At 27.7% G+C, this 21,237-nt stretch overlaps 1 protein-coding gene across 1 annotated transcript in view; it reads left to right on the top strand.

Annotated features, from left to right (window-relative positions):
• The window catches only part of LOC136087183 (uncharacterized), a 28,194-nt gene extending 7,194 nt beyond the window's left edge, over window positions 1–21,000 (top strand). The window contains exons 3-4 of the mRNA XM_065809678.1: window positions 6,856–7,035; window positions 20,722–21,000. Coding sequence (XP_065665750.1) covers window positions 6,856–7,035; window positions 20,722–20,951 — 410 coding nt within the window. The 3' untranslated portion in view covers window positions 20,952–21,000. The remainder of the gene's footprint in view (window positions 1–6,855; window positions 7,036–20,721) is intronic.
• The last annotated feature ends 237 nt before the right edge of the window (window positions 21,001–21,237 follow it).

The following is a 21,237-nucleotide window of genomic DNA, read 5'->3' as shown; positions in this document are numbered from 1 at the left end:
AGGAAGTCTATTTTAGACGTCCTTAAAACGTCTTAAAGACGTCTTTTTAAAACGTCCTAGAGACGTCTTTTCAGCCTGGTCTCATTTGAAAGACTTAAGGACGTCTTATTCAGACGTCCTAATTTTACCAAGACATTCTTTTAAAAGTTATATAAAAATGCAATGATTTACAATACACACCTTAGATTTGATTTAATCTAGGTAAGGGAAGGTATAAAGAGAAATCAAAGTAAATAAAGTGTAATTTGATATTTAAAACAAAGTTATTAGTTTCACAAAAAATTAAAATAATTTTTCAAACAAAGTTACACTTTTCAAATTAAAAACTTATATATTCTGTAGAGTATAATCGATAGTCTATTATAAATAAAAGAAAATTACTGAATAATGCAAAATAAATATAAAATACCAAAGATGATAATAGTAAATTAAGTCATCATTGATCGATATAGATTAATGGATGTCCTCTTTAATCGGTGAGAAGAATGCCTAGACACTCTCCCAATAAGTTGCATGGCATCTATTTTGGTTAAGTTTTTATTTGACATTAAAGCAGCATCTAATAAAAACAACTACACATAATAAGATCATAAAATAAGATATACTTAAATACATGTCATGTTGCATAGCCAAAGAAACTAAATTTTTTTTTTTTTTTTATGTTAAAACATCGTTTTTAATTTTAGAAATTACAATAATACATAACAATAAACTAATGAGAATACCAGTGAAAGCGTTACATAGACTTGTCAACTCTTTAAACTTTTTTTTCTTTTATAGACCATTCATGCTGTATTCTGACAAAATAGTGTCTGTTGTCAGTCTAGATATATAAAAAAGATAATAAATGTCACACTGTCAAACATAAATGTTAAAACTTGAAGTTTTTATTGAATTATAGAAAATTATAATATTTATTCTAATTAACCAAACATTTTTAATTGCATCAGCTGGATTTTTACCGCCAATTAATGATAACTGTTTTGCCTAAAAAGAAACAATGCAGTAAACATTGAAAATGTTCATGACAATTTAAAAAAAATATTATAATAATATATAACATACAAGAGATCTTCCATAAATTTGGCTAAATTTATTTAAAAAAAAGGAGTAAGAGATGTTAAGGTCTTTTACGCAGCGATTTTAATGAAACTTAATGAGCTGTTTTGATTTTTTGTATGACTTGAGGCTTTGCAAGGGAAAAGTTATAATCTTTTTTGTTTTGTTCATTGATGAAATTTAGCGTTGTGTAATTTATGGATAATCTAAACTATAAAGATTAAATTCATGCAAACAAAAGTGAGATATTGGATATCTCCTTTTGCAATTTTTCTTTTCAAAACATTAAGTTCATCTGAACTTAATGTTTATATATATATATATATATATATATATATATATATATATATATATATATATATATATATATATATATATATATATATATATATATATATATATATATATATATATGGGTGTATGCATCATTTATACATTATAGCATAATCTATACATAATGTAGGGTAATAGGGGGCATTAAGCCCCATATTTTCAAAAACTTTTCTCTCTCTATTTGAAATAAGTAAATAAATATTAAATTCAAACTGGAAATATTTTTTAGTTATAAGACAACACATTTCTATATGCACAAAAGCTTTATCCAGCAAAACTTATATTTTTACATCATTTTGTTGACATTTCTCACAGATCCAGTTCATGCTTTATCTGAAAATTTCTGTACATTTAACTTGGTATCAACCATCACATAAGTCACAGCACACCCTCTTTGACCTCTGTAAATACCTCTTTGACCTCTGTAAATACCACACTTTAGACACATTGTCATCATCTTGATTACTGTGCCCATTTTTTTTCCTTCATTACTGTCCCCATAATCTCTGTCTGGAAGATTTCTTCTTTTTGTTGTTTTTTTTTTTTTTTTTGGAGCATTGTCTTTTTTTGCAGCATCTTCTCTTAGCCACTTTCAGGTGAAGATAAAGGTGATGATTCTGATGAAGATGCTGCAGATGACAATGATGTTGACAGCATTACACGTAGAAGTGATGTTGAGGTAGAAACATTGTGAGCACAAGTGCTGGAAATTGTTTTTAATAGTGCTTGGATTCCTGGTTAGCAGACATCTGCTTACATATGACAAAATTGTAGGCATCTGTCATTTTCTGGCTAACTGCAGAGATTTTTTTAGCCTCCTTTCTTATTCTTTTTGTATTTCCAAACCATTCTGCTAAATAAAGGGGGCAATAAGCTTTATTATCAAAACTGTATTTAAAAAAAATTTAAACTATTTCTACAAATATAACTTTTGTTTTCAATTAAAGCTATATTTGTGTAATATTTATAAAATTAAAATATGAATTTTATTTATCTGGTCAATGTTATTTAATTGTTTTGATCACTATTTTAAATAGTTGGCATTAATAAGGGGCATTAAGCCCCTGCTAATTAAAACATTTTTTTTTATAAACTAATTAAACTAATTAATACTCAAAAGAACCATATTTCTTTTAGAAATGCTATCCATTTAAAATCTTAAATAGAAATTTAGTATTAAAGTGAATTTTAGGGCTATTTATAAACAATCTCTTGAACATTCATACAACTGCCATTTTACTTTGCTAAAATTTCTACCTTCATTTTCTCTACAAATATCAGTATTTTAACTAATTGATAACATACACAGATAGTTAAAAACTTAAAAAAGTACATACTTAGTTTATATGTACTTGTATTTGTATGGAAAATATAAAAATTTCAATGCAGAAATAATTTTTCAAGCAAAGTTTTTTATCAAGTTTGAAAGAAACTGGAAACTGGATGGAAAAACCACTTATCTTTAAATTCTAATTAAAAATCAATGTCACTGGTTAAAAACCCCAGAATGGTTATGAAAATTTACCTTATTGGTTAGTTAGTCTCTATCATGTAGAGCTTAATGTCCCTCTCTCTTAATACAATAACACCAGACATTTCTTTATATGAACAGAGGAAATGAGGCCTAATGTCCCATGGGGTTAATACCCCCTGTTACCCTATATATGAATAATTATATATACAAACCACAATGAAACAATCATCAAATTAAATGAAACAACACAAGAACAAGACCAAGGTATCCACATAAATAATAATCTGAATAATTATATATACAACCCATGATGGAACAATCATCAAATTAAATGAAACAACACAAGAACAAGACCTAGGTATCCACATAAATAATAATCTGAATAATTATATATACAACCCATGATGGAACAATCATCAAATTAAATGAAACAACACAGGAACAAGACCTATGTATTAAAATAAGTATTAATCTGAAATGAAATGACCTCATAACAACAATAACCAATTAAGCTTATTCAAAACTAGGTGCACTAAAGCAGAAATTTATATTCTGGTAAACTGACTTGTTTACTAAACTATATTCAGCTTATGTTATGAATTCTTGAATTTTGCAACAGTTTGGAACCCACATTTGAAAAATGAAATAAAAAAACTTGAAAGAGTTCAGCAAAGAGCTACGTACCTTGTGCCTGGATTAAATCCCAATTTATATGAAATGCGTTTATCAAGCTTAGGGTTAGAAAGTCACAAAGCCAGAAGAATTAGAGGGCACCTCATCCAATATTTTAAAATAAAAACTTATTTAAACAAAGTAAACTGGTATCATCCAAACTCAAAAACTTTTTTTTCAGCTGTAAAAGATTGATTTTCAATTATCAGAGGAGAACCACACAAATATAGTGCCTTATTGGTACAATTTACCAAATAACTTAATAACATCAAAAGCATTTAACGAATTCAAGAAAAAATATGTCACAACAAATAGTTATCTAATTGCCACTATAGTAGGATTACTCTGCAAAAATTAGTAATATCTATGCTGTAAAAATAGAAAAATTTCTATACACATTATATATAGATATACATATATATATAAATATATATATATATATATATATATATATATATATATATATATATATATATATATATATATACATATAAATATATATATATATATATATATATATATATATATATATATATATATATATATATATATATTATATATAATAAATAAATGATTTGAAATTTTTACACACATACCTAATATATATATATATGTATTATATTTATATAATATATATATATAATACATATATATATATATATTAGGTATGTGTGTAAAAATTTCAAATCATTTATTTATTATATATAATATATATATATATATTATATATATATATATATATATATAAAATATATATATATATATATATAATATATATATATATATATAATATATATATATATATAATATATATATATATATATATATATAATATATATATATATATATATATACATATATATATATATATATATATATATACATATATATATATATATATATATATATATATATATATATATATATATATATATATATATATATATACATATATATATATATATATACATATATATATATATATATATATATATATATATATATATATATATTTTTATTTTTTTATTTTTTTTTATATAACACAGAATTAATAATCAACCAAATCAGAGATTTTTAATTAACCAGTTTAGCGCATAATAATTGATGCGCCAAGTTTATTTTTTTTTGAAGACGTCTTTTAAACGTCTTGTAGACAACTTGTTTCTAAGATAATTAGAACGTCTAAAGAAGGTCTCTTTGGGACGTCAATAGGACATCTAAATATGGAAGTACTAATAACATCCTTATGTAGACGTCACTAGGACGTCTTAATAAAGACGTATTCACCGGACGTTTCAGGGACGTCTTATTTTGGTCTGAGACGTCGCAACCTAATAAAGACGTCCGTAAGACGTCTGATTGACGTCTGTGCCAGCTGGGCAGCTTTCCTGTTCCTGTTTTGTTTACTCTATCTAAAAATATACTTAAAGCATAAAGAAAATATGAAAAAAATGTAATATATTTATCTTTAGTCCCAAGAAAAGAAGAAAGTCACATTTTATATCATACATACTTTAGATATTGGTTAATATACAAGCTAATTTACTTACCTTAAGAATAGTGATCAAACTTGTTAAGTTTTCACATTTTCACTTTAACTTTGTCCTCAGCTGCTGGTGAATCTGCCCTGATTCTCTTCCAACGTTCAACTCCAGACATAAAAATATTCATTAAGAATGTTTTTGGTTTTGCAGGATATCTGAACACTTTTCTTCTTGGTAATGCCCATCTAGTGATGTTTGTAAAGTTTTCAATTCCTTCTTTAATGACAGGTTGGGATAATAATAAATAATCAAAAGAATTTAGGTGAAAGATTTTCATTTTGCTGATATAAGATAGCCTTGCACTTATTGAAAAGTGTGGTTTTCTGATAAGATGTGTTCTCCTAATGATTTAAACTATCAAAAAATTAGGCACAACCAAATTGTGTACAAAACCTAAAAGTGTTAATACTTCTATCAACACGTAGTTTTTAGGAAAAAATAATGTTTTAAAAGTCGAACTGAAGGGCTTAACAATTTTAACTGAGGTATAGAATGTCACATTTGCATAGTTCCATTTTTTACCTTTACCGATTCGGTATCTTATCAATTCGGTACCGATTTCAAGTATCTTCAAGTTATCATGTGATAAGAGAAAAACTAAAAAGAATGATTTTAGCAGCGTATTCCTTGCCACGCTTTTGCATGCCCATATTTTTTTTTATAAATTCAATTTATGCCCCAATAGTTTTCAAATACAATTAAGTAAATTATGTGCAAGTAATGACCTTAAGTAAATTATGTGCAAGTAATGACCTTTAATGCTTAAAGTTAATTTTTAAATTTAACGGTTTGAACCGTGGTTTCTTGGCAATAAAAAGTACAGCTATGTTGAGTTTTTTATTTTACTGTAGAAATCTACTAAAAGTAGCAAAAAAATAAATAAGAAATATGTCTCTCAAATTCATGTTGCAAAAATTACTACTCAAAGTTGCAATTGAACTCCAAGGACAAATATTTTTAAAAAGTCCGAATTTCGATACCCATTATCTCCTCAATTAGAAGAAATTTACAAAAAAAAAAATTACCAGAGGCCTAATTTTATTATTTTCCATAAAATATCTAAATTGAAGACATTTTAAAGATCAAATCAAATAGATAATGGCTGTTCAAGCAAACAAAAAGATAATGGCTGTTCAAGCTTTATCTCCTAAATAATGGCTGTTCAAGCTTTATTTCCTAGATAATGGCTGTTCAAGCTTTATTTCCTGATGATGGCTGTTCAAGCAAACATAAGATAATGTCTGTTTAAGCAAACAAAAATTAATAAAGTTGCGTTTATGTAGAGTAACCCGCTCGAAAAATATTGATTAATTGCAATCGGCATAAAAGATTTATAAAAAGGGTTTCAAAAGGTTTCTGTGATTAAAGCCTAGGAACAAAAAAATTCTAAAATCTGTGTCCCCAACCCCAAGTATGAGGGGGCTTCATTAAACGAGTTTTATATTGTAGCTATTTTAAACTAAATTTATTTATACTGATTTAAATTTCATTAAATAGTCTTTCAGTGCCGGCGACAAACTTTATTTAAAAAAGCTTTTAAAACAATAGAAACCGGTCAAAGTGTTAATAGACTAATAGACATTTTTTCCTTAAGAACATTGACACTACATGTATAAAAACCAATAGTCAGAGTTTTTGCTATACGAAAATCAATATACTAATCAATATATAAATGGCACTTTCTAAAAAAGTTGCTAAAGATATTAAACATTTTATCTTTCCTATATCCGCTTTTGTTTTTAAATTGCATTTAACTTACTGTTTACTTTTCAGCAACATCTAAGCCTGTTATCGAAAACAAAGTTATTCCTTTGGAAGAACACACTCTAACATACTTTTCCATACTCTTATATGTTTGCCTTTTTGTAATTAACTACTTAGATTGGCTAAAGGAAAATCATTATGAATATAATATATGGCAATATGGCAAATTTTTGATTACAACTTGCATTTGTAAGTATTTTTATAAGCTACTGATTTTACTTTATGTCAGTTGTTTGTTCTTTTTATATTTTGACCTGTAAAGCTATCTCATATCCGAAATTCAGGCCTTGCACAGTGGGCCAGTAGGTGGATAAAATGGGAAAAATTTTAGTTGTCTAATCTTGAAAACCTATTTAATTTTAGTATCTACATATATTAGGGGAAATCTATTGATAATTTATTTATATTAAATCCCTTAGTTACCAGGACTCTAAGCATTTGAATATTGAGATAAAATAAAAAAAATAAAAAATTATAAATAAGTAATTAACGATGACATCAACGTTGTGTTATATTTCAATTACATCTACGTTTTTGAAACAAAAAATTAGTACATGTTATTCTAGAGTATTTAGAGATAAGAAAAACCAATGTGTGAAATAAATTTGTCATAGCATGTTATCTCAGTTATACTTTGAAAATCACAGATTAAAAAAAAAAATTTCTTAAGAAACTTATTTTTTGCCGCACAATAACTAATAATTACCACAATTTGCCATATGTTGTCTTATATTTATTTGAGCTATATGATGCTTCAATCGAGTTTTAATTGCTTGCTCGTCCCCTTAAATCCCCGTTCAGATTTTATGTATGTTTTAACTTGGTTGCTATGGTACTAAATTTTGCATAGCAACAACTCATTTTTACATTAACGTTGTTTTAACAGTATTTTACTTGCGCTAAATACACAATATTGGGGGTATGTATTAAAATGAGATTCAGAATTCTTATGAGGTTAACTTTTTTTGGTTACTATGGATACCTTACTTTGCATAACATAGCAACAACATATTTTTGGTAGTTGTTAGTAATTTAATTACTAACACTGACAGTAATTTAATTACTTTTAATTTTAATTACTAATACTTGTAGTAACTTAATTACTAACAAGTATTAGTAGTCCAGGCGGCATATATATTATAACATTTTACTTTTAAATACAAAATACTTGTTACAATAATTATTTAGATATGGTTTTGTTAAACTTAGACATTCATAATTTTTCCAAAAAAACAATCTTAGTATTTCAAAACAAAATATTACTGAAGATATATTAAAATTTATTCAGCCAAAATTTGCTGATTTTAAAGACGTTGATTTTAGACATGCTGTTCAACGATTTGTTTACTTGTATAAAAAAAAGTGGAAATCTGCAAACTATACTGTGAAAAATTTTAAAAAGAAGTTTGTGAACTGGCTTAATGAATATTTAATTGTCAGAAAAAAAGACAATGAACCAACTGCAAGTAGACGTGGTCGAAAACCAGTTGCATTTGATAATAGTTCTAATAAAACTAAAAAACGGCGTGTATCTTGTTTAATTGAATCTCATTCATCCAATGAATTATTTTTTGCTGCTAATAAAAAATTTAGAGATGAATCTGTTGTTATTGCTGCCAAGAATGTTTTAAATATATCAAATACAGATAAAGCAACTAAATATTCAGCAGACAAAGCACTGGCTTTAATAATTGATGCAAGTCTGACAAAAGCTTCCTATCAATTGATTAGAAGCGGAGCCTTGGAGAAAGAATATAACATCTACCCCGCTTACAATGATGTCAGAGATGCAAAATTGAAATGTTATCCTGCAAACATAACAGTGGAGGACTATTCAGCTTCAGTTCCTTTTAAAGATTTAATGACTCATACTTTGCAAAGAATCTGTGCAGTTCAGGAACCTGTGCTAAGGCACTTGATATTGAACGACAAAGCAATAAAAACAATGACCCTAACGTGTAAGGCTGGTTTTGATGGTGCTACTGGCCAAAGCATTTATAAACAAGTTTTATCAGAACCCGACATTAACAGAGATTTAAAGCGTGAAGAATCATTATTTATTACTTGTCTTGTCCCATTGGATTTGACTGGATTTAACAACAGCAACGAAAAGGTGCCTATTTGGAGAAATCAAAAGTCGTCCTCCACAGCCTATTGTAGACCCATAAGATTTGCATACAAAATGGAATCCAAGGAATCTGTGATTGAAGAAGATCAGTACATTAAAAGTGAGATAGAAAGCTTGGGTATGATTTTTTGAGAGGTTTGCGGATCTTCTATTGAAGTGAATTGTATTATTGAACTTACAATGATTGATGGGAAGGTTCAAACAATATTATCTGAAAAAAATAACTCATACCAATGCTGTTCAGTGTGTGGTGTCTCTCCAAAAAATATGAATAGTCTTGATATCCTTAATATAGATTATACTAACAGAGAGTTCAAATATGGTCTTTCCAGTCTTCATGCATGGATTCGATTTTTTGAGATGTTATTGCACATTGCATATAAAAAAGAAACAAGAAAGTGGCAAGCAAGATCTAAAGAACACAAAGAAAAGGCATCTGTAGCTAAACAAAAGATTCAGACTGATTTTATGAACAAAATGAGACTTGTTGTTGATTTCCCTAAAAGTGGTGGTTCTGGAACAAGTAATGATGGCAGTACCTCAAAGCGTGCTTTTGCAGCATATGAACAAACAGCTGAAATTCTGGGTATTGACCAAAACCTTATATTCAGATTTTACATTATCTTGGTAACGCTCTCTTCAGGATATGAAATAGACTGCTTAAAGTTCAAGGATTATTGTTTTGACACTTTTAGACTATATGTGTCCCTTTATCCATGGTATTACATGGCTCAATCAGTTCACAAAGTATTGATACATGGACATGACATAATTAAAAGCCTTACATTACCCATCGGACTTATGTCAGAGGAAGCTCAAGAGGCTAGAAATAAAGACTTTAAATCTTATCGCGAAAATTTCAGCCGAAAAACATCCAGAAAAGCAACAAATACTGATCTTATCAATAGACTCCTAGTTTCCAGTGATCCTGTTAATTCATCATTGCGTAAATCAACATCACACCAAACAAATCATAAAGCATTTCCTTCAGATGTTTTACAATTACTTAAACAATCTTCAAACGATATTATTGTTTTATAATTTTTTGATGTTATTTAAAATTGATAACGTTTTCTTGCACTATTTTTTGCTTTTATTATTCCTAAAACATTATTTACCTAAATACTCAATTTTTATTCAATATAGGTGGGTCAAAAATCCGATAAGATATTCAAATATCAATTTACCACTTTGTAACTAAGGAAAGTATCCGGTAACTAAGCAATATAAGTATCCATAACAACTAAATTTAAAAAATTATCACTTTTGTAAGAAGTGTGATCTCATATTGGTACTCATGCCAAATTTAGTGAATATAGCACTTATAAAATATCTGCAGATAACAAAAGTAGGTTGTTGCTAAGCAAAATAAAGGTATCCATAGCAACGAAATAAAAAAATATTACCTTCATAAAAAGCGCAGACATCATATTAGTACTCATACTAATTTTAGTGAATATAGCTCTAATATTAAATTAGTTATGAATTTTGTCCAGTAAAAGTGCATTCTGGCCCACTGTGCCTTGGCAGGAGTAAATGAGTACAAGAGCGGAGAAAAGCTCTCCTAAAACGAAAATGGCGAGCCATGCGAGCTGTTCCTTTAAACGGCTTTTTACAAGAGCTTTCGGTTTTTGTGCGAGCTATCTGTTTATTCATTAAATAAATTGCTTATTAAATACAAAATTTAATTTTATTATTGTTACAATTTATTTTTTCAGTTAATCCAATCTAATTAAAAACATTTCATTTCAAACTTGGTCTTTTTTTTTTCTATGTAGTTTGCACAAGTTTTTTTAACTTTTCTAATCGATTTCTAAAAAATGAAAAAAAGAGTAATTTTATATTTACGAAAAAATTATACTTTTGCGAAAGCCGTAAATTGCTCGCGTAAACCGTTTTAGGGAAGTGTGGGCGAACTTCCGCCGAGGCCTGTGAATCAAGGTTATAAAAGAAAAGATCTTGTTTAAACAGTAGCAAGTTCAGAATTTTTTGTTGTTTAAAAGAAGTAACTTTAGGTTAAAACTCTAAGTTTTTTTTTTATTCTTACAAATCTGTCGCGACAAAAATCATGGATCAGCTTCTGTGAGAAAATTAAAAAAAAAGGGACTTGAACTTTTACAAAGTAATCTTTTGAAAAAGTTCAAGTCTTTTTTTTTGGGAACTGATTCTGAATGTTTTCATTTTTCTTTTGACCTGATCATCAATATCTTTGCTAGGGCTTAATCTTTAGAGCAGTAAGCAATCGGGTACTTTTCAAGGATATGCCCTCACCAATCATTTTATTCCTAGAATCACATCTGTCCAAATAAGTAGTAGAGATTGTCTTAAACTTTGATATTTTACTTTAATATACTTTCGAGGTATTCAAAAAAGTATTACTTCACGTAGATCGTTGTGATTACTTCTTGATTTAAACAGTTGTTGAAAAATTATCCAGTAATTTTCAGAGAGAAAGCCGCTTTAATTACAGCTTCCAAAAGTTAAAAACTACATTCCAAAATTTTTCTTTTTAAATAAAAGGCGTTATTTTGACTTGTCGTTGAAATATTTATACTACTAAGACTGTACCACAATTTTAAACGTTTTTTGGCTTCGTTCTTCCTCCAGCTAGTTTATTATACCTCTTTGTGTTTTGTAATTGTCGAGACTTAGGTTTAGGTCGGGAATAGAGATCAAAACCCAATTATAATCATAATTTAATTTGACATTTAAGTTAAATATTATTGACATTAATTAATGGTTAAATAATAACAACAATTATTTTGTTTTTACAACGGAGAGTTGAACAAAAAGTAAAAATAAAATAAAAAATGACGGAGACATTCCTAATTTAATTATTTTTGCTGATGATAAGAATAATTTCTTTACTCACTCCAATATAAAAACAATATTTTTTACACTTAGTCAAGAGCTGCAGAACTCAGTTAAGAACTTTAATGAATATTTTAAAATTAATAAACTTTCCTCATACATCCTCAAAACCAAATATGTCTCCTTTCACAAACCATCCAACTCTGATAATTCACCACCTTAGCTTTCCCCAAGCTGATGAGCTTGGGGAAAGCTAAGGTGGTGAATTATCATTGATATAGAACATTGATATAGAAAGAGACCACTCTATGAAAATCCTGGGAATAATTTTTCACGAAAATCCTAATTGAAAAACTCATATTTTGCACTTCAAAAATAAAGTATTCAAGTCGATTGACATCATGCATAAAATAAAACACCTAAATAAAACTTTATTAAAAAATATATATTGTTCCTTTATTCATAGTTATATCAACAATTGCAATATTATATTAATGTTGCAATACATAAAGCAAAAGCAAGCGTGTCACATTGTATGCAATGTTAACAGATACGCCCACGCCCGAACATTAATTAGATAAATTGGAGCTCATAATAACTATAAACTGAACCTCCTCCAAACCTTAGTATTTATATTTGAATCTCGAAACGAATTACTATCAAAATACTTTGAAAATCAGTTTTTCATTATTGATTACAAATATGGAACGAAGTAATCTTTTCACCACTTTAAAATTCCAAAGATTTCACTTTGGAAAAGCTGGCTTTTTCATTTTATCCCGACGACCGTGACGATAGAAATTTATTCCTTAAAGAGGTTCCTTAAAAAACAATAACATAAAATTCTAAGTCATTAAATTCCTTAAAACCAGCAGTCAAACTGGTCAATCTGACTTGATTGACGCCAACATTTTCTCTTATTTTTGAAGATTAAATTAATAATAACATTCTAACTTTTTTGTTTTTGTTTTGTACTTTTTATTACATTTTAAATAAGTATTTCGTTACAATATTTAAAATACAAATATATAATTATAAAATATATATATATATATATATATATATATATATATATATATATATATATATATATATATATATATATATATACATATATATATATATATATATATATATATATATATATATATATATATATATATATATATATATATATATATATATATATATATATATATATAATGATCGTTTTTAAAAAATAAAAGAAAGCGGATATAATTATTATAAGATATTTACAAGATAAAGTATATGTTAACGAAGTAAGAAACTTAAAATATTCCGTTATAAAACAAGATGCGTTATATTTATTATATATATAGATTACAGTTGCGCATGATACCTATCAATTTTTGCATTTTCATGTTAAAATAGTGGGTAAAAATGAAGATAACTAAAAATGAATAAAATCCTCAGTAAAATTTTTTTATTCCGTAAGAATGGTCCGCAATAATTTTTTACAAAATTTAAAAAGATATGTTTGAAAAATGGGCTGCCTAATAAAATTATCATTTGCAAAAATTTACTTATTTTTATCTTTTGATGAATACAAATTATGGAAAGAAATCGGGGATGAATTGGTTTTACATTTAAACATAAAACAAAGAATATTAAAAATATTATGCATATTAAAAAGTTTCATTTCAAATAATAGAAGCTTGGCATGAGTATAACGGTCTTTAAAATATATAAGAGATGCTACATGCTTCTGCTGACAATCAAACTAAGAATAATTTATCCCATTCGGCACCATAATACAAATTATTATTCAAATATAATAAATAGTTTTGTTATTTATTTATAAGATCGTAAAGTATATGGCTTCGCTTTAACTTTTAATTTTTTTGTTATTTATGAATATTAATATTGTTAAATATTGTTTTTTCTTACATGAAAACTAAATGAAAGTGGCTTGATGATTAGACTGCAATCTTCTACCTGCTGCTGTCGTTAGCTTAAATTTTATCTTACTATTTATAAATTTATACATATAAATTTATATTTATGAAAGTATTAAAGTTAAATGTTTGTAAGCTGTTTATATAGTAACAAAATAAAGTAAAAGATAAATAAATACGGGTTTACGTAAAATACATTATTTGTTTACTTAGTAAATGAGGCTTTTATTATTTATTATTTTATTATTTTATTAATTATAATGATTATTAAGCTGGGTATTAACAATTTCAAAAACTTTATTGCTTAAAGAGCGGGTAAAAATTTTTTTATGTATGTAAGCAGGGCAGTGCCTGACCGGCGTTCATTACATGTCATTAGTTTTGGGATATCAGTTCATGTACTGAGTCAATTATGGAAGTTTTGAAGTTTTTTAAAAGCATTAGAAATGATAGATATTTCGAAAATTATTTGAATATTTGTAATGAAATTTGTAAAGCAGTTGAAACAGAATCGGGTTTCCCTGCTGAAATTAGTGAACGTCGCCGACGTCACCGAAAACAATTTAGCTATGAAGAAGAAGAAGATATTCAATTTACTCCAAAAGAAAATTTTAAATTAAATTTTATTATGCAATACTAGATACAGCTATTTCATCTCTCACCGCCCGTTTTGAAACTTTGTCAATTTTCGAACAATGCTTTGGATTTTTCTACAAATTTATTGATATGGAAGATGAAGAAATAAAAAGTTGTTTCGATCTTCATAATAAATTTAAAGATGGTGAATCCTGGATATCATGGCGCGGAATTGTATAAAGAAATAATTTCTCTGAAAATAATTGTAAAAAAGCAGTCCGAACAACTTCTAAATTTTTTATATAATTTTTATTTATAAATACAATTTGGAGACGTCTTTTCCAAATGTCGCCACGAGTTTAAAACTTTTTCTAACAATTCCAGTTGCCGTGGCTTCAGGAGAGCAAAGTTTCTCAAAACTGAAAACAATTAAAAATTACCTGAGGACATCCATGACACAAGAACGTCTCAGTAATGTTTCAATTATTGGAATAGAAAGTGACATTGCTGATTCGTTAAATATTAAGAAGCGATTGAACAATTTGCTTCCATAAAATCGCGTTGGGTTAATTTGTTATATGTAGTTTTGTAAATATAAATAAAAAAATTAAGTTTTGATTTTTTTTTTCTTTGATTCTTGTTACCTCGAAGGGCGGCCATTCATACTAGCAAGCAGCCGGCAAAATGCCCAGGCACGGCCCTGTATGTAAGCTGATACCTCTCAATCTTAGTATAGAGAGTGCATTATAGTTTTAGAGACATCAAGAAATAACTTAAATGTAATCCTTCTAAGTTTGTCGAATCTTTTCATTGTTAATATATTATTTCTTACCTAACCAAAGTGCCTCTACATGTTTTTCGTATAAATTTTAAATCAATTATTATCAAATCTGTTTTAATGTAAAATATGCTTCAAAAAACTTGCACGCAAAGAGAACAACAATAAGAGAAACCATAGACCGAAGAACAAGCCGCACTTGCAGACGCCAAAGTACAAAACAGCAAATTTTCACTCAAAAATGCTGCTGAATCGTTCAGTATACAATTTGCTTCTCTTTACAGGTATTCTACTGCATCAGGAAAGCGTTGTCGGAATCTGGAGTCCAGGAGTTCATGTTTGTATTCGGTGTTCCGCCCGTCATAAAAATTGTTAATTGACTTTTTAATTTTATATCAGCATATAAACGTTTTCTAACGTACCGTTATCAACTTCTATAAGTTTAATAATTAAAAATTGTTTATCCAATAGTATGTAGCTATTAACCAAAAAGAGCACAAAATCATGGTAATACGCTGTATATGGCAAGCCTTCCGGCGTTTTTTTTTTTTTTTTTTTTTTTTTTTTTTAAAGTTATAAGTTTGCCGTTAAAAATAATTACAACTCTCGTATTGGTAAAATATACACATGGCGGGGGCAAGAAGAAGACAAAATAGTCTTATCGCCAAGCTCCCAATAATCCGTAAATAATATAGCTATCAAATCTTGTCATTAAAAAAGTTATCAAATATAAAAAGAAAGAAAAGAAACAAAAAAAAAAAGAAAAATTTTATTTTTATTTTTTTTTTTATTATTTTTTTCATATTTTTTTTTTAAAAAAAAACAAAAAAAAAAACAAAGACAAAAACAAAAAACAAACAAACAAACAAAAAAAAATAGAGATAATAAATTATAAAACTTATTTTCAAATATAATTGAACACAAAGCAAAAATGAAAAAGAAACAGACAAAAATGATATTTGAACCTATATATAAATGTTTTTAATTATTGCGATTAAGAATTCTTAATTAGGAAATATAATGAAAAGAATTTAAACTTCTATAGCAAGACCTTTAGTTTTTCATAAAAAGAAAATAAAAAATAAGTTTTTTAGTGAACTAAGTTTTTAAACCTTTGCAAATAAAATGAAAATATACTATGCAATATTTTAAAGGCCAACAAATAAATATAGCTCTAGAAGAAGTCCTTCATGTTTTGATTAATTAAAATTATTTCTTTTAGTTTTGATTTAAAAATATTTATGTTTGCAAGCGTTTTGATGTCATTTCTAATTACTTTACTCCATAGTTGTGGGCCTCTAGTTGTGATGGAAAACTTAGTGGCTTCAAAGTGATTTTTAGCTTGAACATAATTATTTTTTGCATGTCTAGTAAGGTATTTGTGCTGTATTTTTTTAAATAGCGTTTTAAAAATATTTGGCATCGTATCGTTATTGATTTTATGCATAAAAATTAAATGATGATATATATTTATTTGGTAAACATTTAAGATTTTTAGATTAATAAATAGTGGTTGTGAATGAGAGAGACGGTCTGCGTTGGATATTATTCTTACGGCATGTTTTTGTTTGTTAAATAGTTTGTTTAGTTTTTTTTTATTGGTGCTGCACCAAGCAATGTTAGCATAATTGAGATAACAATGAATAAAAGAAAAGTAGATATATTTTAAGCAAGTTTGATTTAGATAAGGTTTTACCTTATAAAGTATGCCAATATTTTTAGAAATTTTATTTTCGATTAGTTTTAAGTGGTTTGTCCAGGTGATATTTTCGTCAAGAAGAACACCTAGAAACTTCATTGAGTGTTCTCTTTTTATAAATTGATTCCCGATGCTAATATTTGGGAGCTTTAGAGGAATTTCGTCTCTTTGATAAAAGCGATGAAAAAAAGTATACTTAGTTTTGGTTAAGTTTAATGACAATTTATTTGTATTAAACCATTCAGTTACTTTTAACAGTTCTTCGTTGACTGTTTTAAATAGAGTTTTTATGTTACTATGGGAATAAAATAAATTGGTATCGTCAGCAAAAAAAACAGAGTCTAAAATATTCGAAGCTCTGCTTAAGTCGTTAATGTAAATTAAAAACAAAAGCGGTCCTAAAATGGATCCTTGAGGAACTCCACAAGTGATTGTCCTATTGTCAGTTTTACTACCATCATAAGAAACATACTGCTTTCTATCAGACAAGTAGCTTTTAAATCAAACTATATTTGCATTCTTAACTCCGTAATTTACTAGTTTTTTTACTAAGATATGGTGGTCAACTGTGTCGAAGGCTTTGCTAAGGTCTATAAAAATACCTAATGTATACTCTTTTTTATCAAAGGCTCGAAAAATATCATTTATTAAGTTATTAAAAATGTGCAGCGTGTTTATGGCATACATAACACGCTCATAAGAGGCGAATATCTAGTTGTCAGTGTACACCTTTGGACACATGTGCAGTGATAGCTAGATATTTGCCTCTTATATTTTTTTAAAGTTGTACGCTAAAAAAGAAGGAATGTATTAAAAGTATAAAACAAGCTGAGCGCCATAATTAAGGTTGGAACTTCTCGCTCATAGAGTGAGCACTCTACCACTACACCTCTACCGCATTATGCCTTGTATACACAAATTCGTTATTTAAAGTACATTAGTAGAAATACCTTTTACCTTAATGAAATATTTTTTGAGCAAAGATTGTTTTTCGAACAAAGAAATGAAATTGATAAAAAATTATAATTTTTTACAGCATAATTGAAACGTTATAAAGTCTACTCTAGCATTTCAGGGACTATTTCATCCCTAAAAGCTCCGGTTATCGGCTCAAAAAAAGTTCCATATACAAAAAAAAATTGATTCAAGGAGTCCTTGTTTTTTGACCCTGAAGTTCGCATCCCGGAATCCCTAAAAACTGATAGAACTTCGCACTGCCTAGCAAAGACAAAATAAATAATAGTAGTTCAACACGTGATTTCTGTAACAACTTAAAGCAACTCTGGTAGATACGCTTAACGAATCATCAAATTAGGCTAATAAAGTTGGTAACTAGTGAGATGACGTTTTTGGCTCCCTGGCGTGTACGTCCACGTCATTTAAAAAAACTTTAGTTTTATAATCTTCATTATTTTTTCATAGTCAATTAATTATAAATAAACAGGTATCACTAAAGAGATCCGCCCACTTTTAAATATTATAGATAGTTACTTATAAATTCAAAAATATGCATGCTGCCCAACACTAAACAAACACGTATTGCTTAGGCGATTGCGTAGTTACCAATCAATTGGAAAATATTTTATATGTTTCATATACATTAAAGTCATGTTTAATTCAAGCATTATAATCTTAGAGTATGACAACCAAACTCACTAGTGATGTGAGAAAAGCGGTAATGACGGCTAGTTGTCATAAAATAAATCTCTAGTATTGTGATTTTTTTGTTGTCTTAATGCCTCAAGAGTAGAGGGTAAAAGTTCGAGTAACCCAAACAAAATTTTAAAACATATTTTATACTGAGATTTCTTTATAATTTTATGTTAATATATTTTGTTTTTTAAATTAAAATGTTTTCTGTAATTAACGGGTGCACTATAGAGTAGATGGACTAATCCTTTAAGCCCATATCTGTAGTTATCGTATTTTAGAAGAGCAGCAGTTTTAAAGTGGTTAAAGTGCTTTGTCAAAATTTAGAAGTCCGAGGTTTAATGCCAGCTCAGTACATGTTTAAGACATCAGTGAAGAAAGAAGATTGACCTTGCTTAATAAATGCTTTCAGATAAAAAAAAAAAAAACTGTTCATATTTTAGTCGTTAAAGGGTACTTGAAAACATGTCTATCGAATAGAACTTATTTGCATAGAAAGCAATATCTTGTTAATACGTTTACTAGCACATTTGATACACATTCTGTCAAAATCAGCATATATTATAGCATTATCTCAAACTATCTTCAATATTGTAATAATTCCGGCCAATCAAAAAGAAATTCAAAAAAGAGTTAAATAACAATTGTAGTTGTCCCTTGTGCTTGCGGCAATATCATACGTTGGCACAAAAAAACGAAAAAATGTAGACGTGTCTAAATTCGAAGAAAAGTGTCACAATAAACTTAAAATACTTGAAAGATTGAAAGATGATGACAGCAAAAATTTAGTAAATTAAGCTAGGAAAAATTAAAAGCAAATAATAGCGTATCAAACAAGAACAACAGCAGGTTAAACTAAATCAAATGTAAAAATTAGTAAAACATATTGGTATAATAATCATTTTAATGCTATGTATTTTCTAAAAGAAAGGCCTTGGAGTTGATGCTGTAAGCAGTGTTGTAGTTACGAAATAAAAACTTTATTTCAAAATACTGTTTTTGCATATATTTAGTCTTTCTCAAAGTAGAGGGACTATACATTATAAACTTAAAGTCGCGATGGCGATGTTAATATTAAAGTAGAGAGATAACACTACTGTTTCCGATTATATACTTTATCTTTTAATCATTTATCCAATTGTAGACTATAATCTTATAGATCTAGCATCAGCATGCGTCGTAAAGCATGCTATCAAGCTTTCCAAAGTTAATAGAGTGCAATATGTATATAAGATTTCATTAGGTTATAGATACTGACAATATTCTAAGTAAGTAGCAATTTAGCTTTGAAGCGTCACTCAACTAATTGAAAACTAATTAAACTAATCAACTAATTAAAAGAGGTTCCGAGTTCGATTCCCGCCACGTCCCTGGTAGTACCGCGCTCAACTTGTTTCTCCGCGCAGCGGCCTTGTTCGTCAAGGTTCGTGTTTCGGAGTTAAAGAGTTGAGAGAGGGTTATAAACACAAGTAGCATCTTCATCTGTAGTGGCCTTCTCGGCCTTGGGGAGGTGAATTATAAAAAAAAAAAAAAATTATTCTAATTTTGTTCAGTATACCTTTAATTCATTTTTAAATAACAGTTATATTCAGCCCACAACATTTTTTGACTACTGAACTTCCAATATCTATAAGGGGACAAAAATTATTAATCAAAAGTACTTGTGAACTTAAAACACTCGCAACGCCTAAAAAGTTTAATAGCAAAATTAGACAGAAACTATTGATGAGTGATGTAGTACTAAGTTTTAACTTTTAGATTGCTACTAATAAACTTCCTCAACATTTGGAAGTTTATTAAAATAAAAATAAAAATTTTTGGAATGATAGCGTCATTTGTTATTGCTTCAGTTTCATCTTTTATAAAAATTAATGATATATAAAGTTTATGTACACCAGATATTTCACGATTGGCATGAAAAGAAAGGTTCAAGATGATGGATATTTTCGTGTGTTCTTTTTAATAATTTTTTTTTTGGATAATTAAAAGCAAAATAATTAATTTAAATCAAAAAAAGTAAAACTAAGCAATAAAATTTTCGAAATAAATTTTCATTTTTTACTTAACTTATTTTTATTATTATATGTTTGCAATATAACTAAAGGGTTTTGGTGAGTAACTATCATCAATTAATGTAGACTTAAATTTATGTCATCCTATTAGTCGGATCATGTACATTAATGTCGCATTCAATGTTGCATTCAATTTCGCATTCAATGTTGTATTTCAATTAATAAAAATACGCTCAATCACACTATGTCTCATTCAGTAGACGCTAGTACACCTAATTTATTTTCATAATTTTTTTTAATTTCAGTTTATGTGACATTAATGAAGCACCTAGTTGGGATTTTTCGGAAAGATCTTTATTACGGTATTAAGAACGAAGTTTATTATGGCGAGACATTTTATGGCTATACCGTTCATTTGTGCAACATTTTTATTGTTATGCTTATTGAAACTAATGATTTTATGAAAGTTTTGAGTTTCAGTCAAACAAACCAACCAGACCGAGCGATCCAAACAGAATTATATTATATATGCTAATCTGTATATTATTTTGGTTTTATTTGTGTTATATTGATTTTTAGGCTAACATGTATTTTGTGTTATGTTGGGTCAGTTTTTATAAAAATCGGTTTTTTTGTTTTTGTTTAATGGGGTAGATTAAATAGTGTTGTGACCAAACTAAAAATTGTAACTAAACTAAAACAGTAGTAACTAATATTAGTCAAATAACCTTCAAGTATAACTTTATTTATTCAACTAACTCTTTAGTTTAACTAAAATTAGTCAATAAGGAATTTGGTCTTCCTAAATTTTGTCGGCTAAC

Source organism: Hydra vulgaris, chromosome 11 (genome assembly GCF_038396675.1).
Source record: "Hydra vulgaris chromosome 11, alternate assembly HydraT2T_AEP".
Taxonomy (NCBI): domain Eukaryota; kingdom Metazoa; phylum Cnidaria; class Hydrozoa; order Anthoathecata; family Hydridae; genus Hydra; species Hydra vulgaris.
Note: the sequence above shows the minus strand (reverse complement) of the source record. Positions and strands in the feature narration are given on the sequence as shown.